Source organism: Staurois parvus, unplaced genomic scaffold (assembly GCF_062004578.1).
Source record: "Staurois parvus isolate SC_StPar_1 unplaced genomic scaffold, SC_StPar_1.0 ptg001041l, whole genome shotgun sequence".
Taxonomy (NCBI): Eukaryota; Metazoa; Chordata; class Amphibia; order Anura; family Ranidae; genus Staurois; species Staurois parvus.
This window is the reverse complement of record NW_028318837.1, coordinates 214877-221647: the sequence shown is the minus strand read 5'-3', so window position 1 is coordinate 221647 and position 6771 is coordinate 214877. Positions and strand designations below refer to the sequence as shown.

Genomic DNA, 6771 nt, shown 5'->3' with positions numbered 1-6771 from the left:
ATGACAGGCTGTTCTGCCCAGAAAAGGAATGCTGGCATTGCACCAAAGATGTTGGAGGCAGCTTTGGAGCATCAAGAGGGTAAGTATTCTTGGCTGTATTTATTTTATTATTATAAAACAAAATTCTGGAGTTTACTTTAATGTCTGTGGAACTCACTAGAACACTTGGGCAACCATGCAAATCCGGTGCAGCCAGCTGGATATCCTGCAGCCCCATCAAGAGGACTCCAGCCATAGTGAAAGTGGACAAGGGGAGGACAAAGCAGAGACGAGGGACAGTACTAGTCCTGAATACTGGAATGAAATTTCACTGTGGCAAGGAACCAGAGAGAGTTAAAAAATTCCTTTTGTTCTCTCATGTCACTAAGTTCAGAATCTTGAATAGCCGGTTTTTTATTTTCTCTAAACTAAAGGTGACTTCTCTTCATTTCAGCTATGGCCTCCAACATGAAAAGTTGCGCTGAAATTTGTTCCAACTGTCAGAAACCTTTTTCATCTTTGGCAACCTTAAATGGTGGACATTCCTTGGTGCAAGGTTGTACAGAAGAAGAGTCAGATGTGGTGGAGACAACTGGAATATCCTTCTGCTCTTATTGCATACGTGGGGCCACCTTACGAGGTACACCACAACCGTCTACATCTGCTCATCTGGAGCAGGAAGAGACTGAGATATTTTGTACATATTGTTTACATGCTCCAATTCCAGCTGCTAAAACCTGTGTACAGTGTGAAGCTTCGCTGTGCGATGACCACCTGAGAGTCCACAGAAAGTCAACGGACCACATTCTAATACCACCGACGTCTTCCATAAAAAACAGAAAATGCCTTACCCACCAGAAAGTCATGCAATATTACTGTTGTGAGGACACCATCTGTGTCTGCGTGGACTGTTGCCAAAGAGAACACAAAGGACATCTTACCGAGACACTAAACGAAGCCTTTGTCAAAGAAAAGAGGAACCTGAGCCTTCTTCTGGAGCAACTGACCTTAACGAAAGAAGAGATTGGGAAAAGAGGCCAGAGTCTGCAGGAATGCTGGGAAAGAGAAAAAGAAAAAGTGGATGGTGAGATAGAGAGAGTCACTGCCCTGTTTACACACATCAGGAGGCTGCTGGAGGATCTGGAAAGGAGACTTCTAGCTGAAATCTCCAGGCATGAAGAGCAGATTGCCCAGTCAGTCTCTGATCTAATCCAGCAACTAGAGATACAGAAAGAGGAGCTAACCAAAAAAATGTGTCAGCTTGAAGAGCTGTGTGAGACGGCTGATCCACTGACTGTCTTACGTGACTCCAAGTCCCAGACCAAAGATGTCTCTGAATACATAGCGCATGTTAAGATGGCACGGCAATCAGATGAAAATATCCTCCCTCCAATCAGAGAGTCCATTCATGGTTTGGTATCGGTCACAATACACAAAAGTTTAACGGACATAATAACCCAAACCACCAAATTAAAGGGTTTCTTCCTGGAAGAAGTCTTGGATATTAAACTGGATGAGAAAACATCTGCCTGGGATCTGGAGATTTCGGCAGACCAGAAAACTGCATCCTGGAGCTCTACGAAACCCTTGAAACCTCGAATGAGCATGCGCAAAAAGAACAAGAAGCAGATATTTGAGTGCAGCCAAGTGTTGAGCACCAGAAACTTTTCCTCTGGGCGGTATTTTTGGGAGGTGGAAATCGGCGAGGAAGGGGGTGTCCGCCTCGGAGTGACCTACGCCAATGTCGTCAAGAAAGGGGTGAAGTTTCATGTTGGAGAAAATGAGAAGTCTTGGTGTTTACGTGTATGGTATAAAGATTACTCCGCAATTTACAACAGGCGTGTCGTCTTACTGAACTCGAAGGTGGAGTGCAATAAGGTGGGGGTCTTCCTGGACTATAGGGCTGGACAGCTATCCTTCTACGAGCTGGGCAGTACGATCCGCCACCTCCACACCTTCACCACCACCTTCACCGAGCCCCTCTATGCCGCATTCTGGGTATATCATAGTTGGTTGAAAGTTATCAGCTAATACAAATTCTGTCTCTAACCAGTAATATCAGAACTTCTGATCTGCTTTCTTTTTCTGAAAGAGTGACTAATGCAGGCCATAGACAGGGAGAAACTGGCCGGTTTTTTAACAAAAAAACGTAAAATCGGTCGTTCAATAGGCCGACGTTACAACCAACAGTAAAACAAATCGGCCGATTTTCTTCCCGTCTACGGCCGGCATTTAATTACTTCTGTCCCTTGCAGAGAGCTCCGCTATTATATTTGACATTAAAAAGTATCGCGGTTGCAACATTGTATCTATTTGTATCCATTTTGGATACAGATGGTTTTTCGGATACAAATAGATACATTGTTGCAACCGCCATACTTTTTCATGTCAAATATAATAGCGGACTGGAATTCTTCTTTCTCTTCTTCTTCTTTCTCTTCTTCTCCCTCTTCTTTCTCTTCTTCTTCTTCTTCTTTCTCTTCCTCTTCCTCTTCCTCTTTCTCTTCCTCTTCTTTTTTCTCTTCTTCTTTCTCTTCTTCTTTCTCTTCCTCTTCCTCTTCTTTCTCTTCCTCTTCCACTTCTTCTTTCTCTTCTTCTTCTTCTTCTTTCTCTTCCTCTTTCTCTTCTTCTTCCTCTTCTTCTTCTTTCTCTTCCTCTTCTTCTTCTTCTTCTTTTTCTTTTTGGATACAGATGTTTTTATTCGGATACAAATAGATACATTGTTGCAACCCCAAGACTTTTTCATGTCAAATATAATAGCGGACTGGAATTCTTATTTCTTCTTTTTCTTCTTCTTTTTCTTGCAGGTCACGGCTCATGCACAGATTTTTTTATCGGTAAAACGATCAGCCGATTTACCCATCATTGCCGCGAAAATTGGCCGATCAGCAAAATCTGATGATTTTTTTCCAACTTTACCGATCAAAAAAATCTGACAAAATCCAGAAAAACGGCCGACCAATTAACCCATTAACGGTGCGAAGATCGGCCAATTTTTTTGTGGCCGAAAAATCGGCTGATTTTCGACCCATCTATGGTCTGCATAAAGCTGACCATGTATGTGATAATCTATTTGTATATTTGCCTTTAATTCTACCAACAACTATGCAGTGCTGGGATCTACCTGAGAGCAGGGGCGGACTGACCATTTGGAAACTCGGGCATTGCTTGAGGGCCTGGGGTCAGTAGGGGGCCCCATGAGATGCCCCTGGTACCTTTCATAGGCTTTTTTGGGTGTGGTTTGAGTGTGGGCGAGGACACAGGGGCCCCATGATCCCCTATTGCCCGGGGCCCCATGAGTTGTCAGTCTGCCCCTGCCTGAGAGGATACATACTGGAAAGATCCTTTAACAAGGCCTACATTACATAGTTTTGGCAACACTGACCCTAGGTTCGCACCTAAGCGTTTTCTGCAGTGTTTTGCAGAAACGCAGTACATTCCATTTAACATGATTTCCTATGGGACACGTTCACATCTGCACATTTTCACCCGGTGCATTTTTTTGGAAAGGGTCAGGGAATTTTTTGAACGCAAAAAGTTGCGTTTTTGGTTCTATAGATTTCAATGGAAATGCTGCAGAAGAGCATGTATTGTGAGTTTTTTGTGTGTTTTTTATGCGTTTTTGCCATGTTTTTGATGCAGTTTTGATGCATTTTGCATTTTAAATCTGCCTTGCAAAAAGTAAAATGAAAAAAATGAAAAATAAAAATGCAAAACATATCAAAAATGCAACGCAATGCAGAAACGGCTCGAACGCAACCTGCGTAGGTGTGAACCTAGCCTAAAAGAGATTGTAAAGAGATTGTACAATTGAATTGCATAGCCATGTTTGGAAAGTATTTAAAGCAGGGGCAGCCAGGCAAAAGGCATTCCTAAAAGAGCAGCTTTTTTAAATCTCAGTACTGGCCTAATTTAAGATTTAAAGTGGTTATAAACCCAGATATTTGTCTCACCCTGAATGGATTGGATACATGGCCAGGGATTGAACAACAAGCCAAACACTATGGGGTCTATTTATAAAATATTTGGCGAATGGATATCGGACACATTTTTGAGTGCTGAACGAAATGTCACTACATGTTATCGAATAGATTCATCCCTGTATTAGCTGCTCCATCTAGTGGCCAAAATGTGGTATCGTTTTCTGAAATACCTCTCAATGAGAAAATATACCATGTTTTGAGCATGGAGCTTGTGATACCGAAATTAATTGATTAGAAAAAAATAAAGGAAAATTTCTATCAGCGTACATGAAAACTCCTGACATTCAGCCAACAAATGTTTTAATAATTAGACCCCTTAAAATAGAGATATTGATACCTAGTTTTTCATCAGTTATATTTCTTATTTTTACCACCCTCTGGCCACATTTCTTAGATTTTTTATTTTTACCACCCTATGGCCACCCATGTAAACTAGGCCTTAGGGGGGAAAAAGGTCTGTGTTTTGCCACAGTTTTAGCAGTTTGTAATCATTAATACATCATTAAATGTCTTTATTCCAAGCAGTGTAACCAGGGGCGGACTGACCATTTGGAAACTTTGGCACTGCCGGAGGGCCTGGGGTCAGTAGGGGGCCCCATGAGATGCCCCTGGTACCTTTTTCATAGACTTTTTTGAGTTTGGGCAAGGACACAGGGGCCCCATGATCTCCTATTGCCCGGGGGCCCCATGAGTTGTCAGTCCGCCCCTGAGTGTAACTACCTGCATGTGACTTGGTATCGGCCTGTTGCGGTCTCTGTACAGCAGGGCTGGAGTGTGAGAGGAAGAGGCAGCACAAAGAGCCAATCAGTTCATGCGCTAGCAAGAAGCATGCTGGTAGGAGGAAAGAACAGAGTGTCAGAGAGATGGGCTCATCACTGTGCTGCTTCTCCTTTCACTGCCCAGTCACAGATTGGGGTGGATTTAAGATGACCTAGGCTCAGATGAAGTGAATTTAAAGATCCTGATAATCAGACTGAGGCCATCTAGTGGCAGAAAATAAGTACTGTGGGGCTGGGGCAGACTGACACCTCATAGGGCCCCCGGGCAATAGGGGATCATGGGGCCCCTGTGTCCTTGCCCAAACTCCAAAAAGCCTATGAAAAAGGTACCAGGGGCATCTCATGGGGCCCCCTACTGACCCCGGGCCCCTGGGCAGTGCCCGAGTTTCCAAATAGTCAGTCCGCCCCTGCTGTGGGGGAAAGCTCTAACCTGAAGGTGAATATTGCAGTAAAGCTGGTTTAGTGATTTTATTTTTTTAATGTGATATTTGTTTTTATCTTTTTTTAGCCTGTTGTGGTCTCTGTACAGCAGGGCTGGAGTGTGAGAGGAAGAGGCAGCACAAAGAGCCAATCAGTTCATGCGCTAGCAAGAAGCATGCTGGTAGGAGGAAGAGCAGAGTGTCAGAGAGATGGGCTCTTCACTGTGCTGCTTCTCCTCTCACTGCCCAGTCACAGATTGGGGTGGGTCTAAGATGACCTGGGCTCAGAGGAAGTGAATTTAAAGATCCTGACAATCAGACTGAGGCCATCTAGTGGTACTGTGAGGGAAAGCTCTAACCTGAAGGTGAACATTGCAGTAAAAGCTGTTTAGTTATTTTATTTTTTTTAATGCGCTATTTGTTTTTGTATTTTTTTCTTTTGCGCTGGAGTTCTGTTTTAACACACCGAATTACAATGTATGCCCTCTTAGAGAAAGTATTTGAAATAAATGTTTCTAAACAATGAATGTTATTATTTTACCTCAACAAGAAACAGATTTATTGTATCCGTGTTATTATAGGTCATTGTGTCATTTAATAAATATCAGCTGCGTGTCTCAGAAAAATGTTCTCGGTGGAATTGTGTGAGCTGAAATCACGAAATGACATGTCATGAATTTGCCCCGGGGGGAGGGGAGGGGACGGCAGATACGGGGAGGGGACATAGAGGAGGGGATCTGCCACTGTATTGGGAGAATTCTTCCTTCTATGCTGGAATAACTCAAATATCTGTTGTAACTGCCGACAATAAATACATTTCATTACAATAGTAATAATACACTTTTCCTGATCACACCTTGCAACAGAGTAACTTCAAGAGCCAAATAACAATCACATGTGTGTGTGACATTCCCTGCAGGAAACAGTACAGACAATTATTTACTTTGTCATTCCAAAGTAATCTGAGAGTGGTGGGAGGATTAGAGTGTAAGCTCCTCCGGTTAGAAATTGATGCGACTGGCTCAGTGTTCTCTAAGGGAGAATGTCACCAGCACACCGAGGATCACCAATACGGGTCCAAAAGTTTTAATGATTGATCACATAGTTACAGCAAGGCAACGTTTCAGAGTCTCGCAGGACCCCTTCATCAGGTGTGTGACCTCAGTGGCTCGGTGTTCTCTGTACAGCACTGAAGAATATGTCAGACCTATATAAGTGTGGGGTGGAACTAGATTGTAAGCTCCTTTGGTTTAAAGACTGTTGTGACCAGGGGCAGACTGACCATTTGGAAACTCGGGCACCACCCGAGGGCCCGGGGTCAGTAGGGGGCCCCATGAGATGCCCCTGGTACCTTTTTCATAGGCTTTTTTGAGTTTGGGCAAGGACACAGGGGCCCCATGATCCCCTATTTCCCAGGGGCCCCATGAGTTGTCAGTCTGCCCCTGGTTGTGACTGGTTCAGTGTTCTCTGTACAGCACTGCAGAATATGTCAAGGCTAGGCGTGGGGAGCAGGACAGCAGTTAGAATGTAGTTCACCACCACCTTGACAGGAAGGACTTTTTTTGTGAATGGAAACTTGACACCGTGCATTCCATGGGACATTAGAGTGTA

At 43.7% G+C, this 6771-nt stretch overlaps 1 protein-coding gene across 1 annotated transcript; it reads left to right on the top strand.

The window, feature by feature from the left end:
- LOC149440979 (E3 ubiquitin-protein ligase TRIM39-like) lies at positions 1–2010 on the top strand. Its single transcript, XM_089657917.1, has 2 exons — positions 1–79; positions 434–2010. Exons 1-2 carry the CDS (start codon positions 1–3, stop codon positions 2008–2010), a joined length of 1656 nt encoding a protein of 551 aa, XP_089514043.1.
- The last annotated feature ends 4761 nt before the right edge of the window (positions 2011–6771 follow it).

What these genes read in the sequence shown, in the direction of transcription:
- LOC149440979 (XM_089657917.1), top strand. Translation starts at nt 1, where the DNA reads ATGACAGGCTGTTCTGCCCAGAAAAGGAATGCTGGCATTGCACCAAAG. An exon ending in AGCTTTGGAGCATCAAGAGG is followed by an intron (nt 80 to 433) that starts GTAAGTATTCTT and finishes TCTTCATTTCAG; the next exon opens with CTATGGCCTCCAACATGAAA.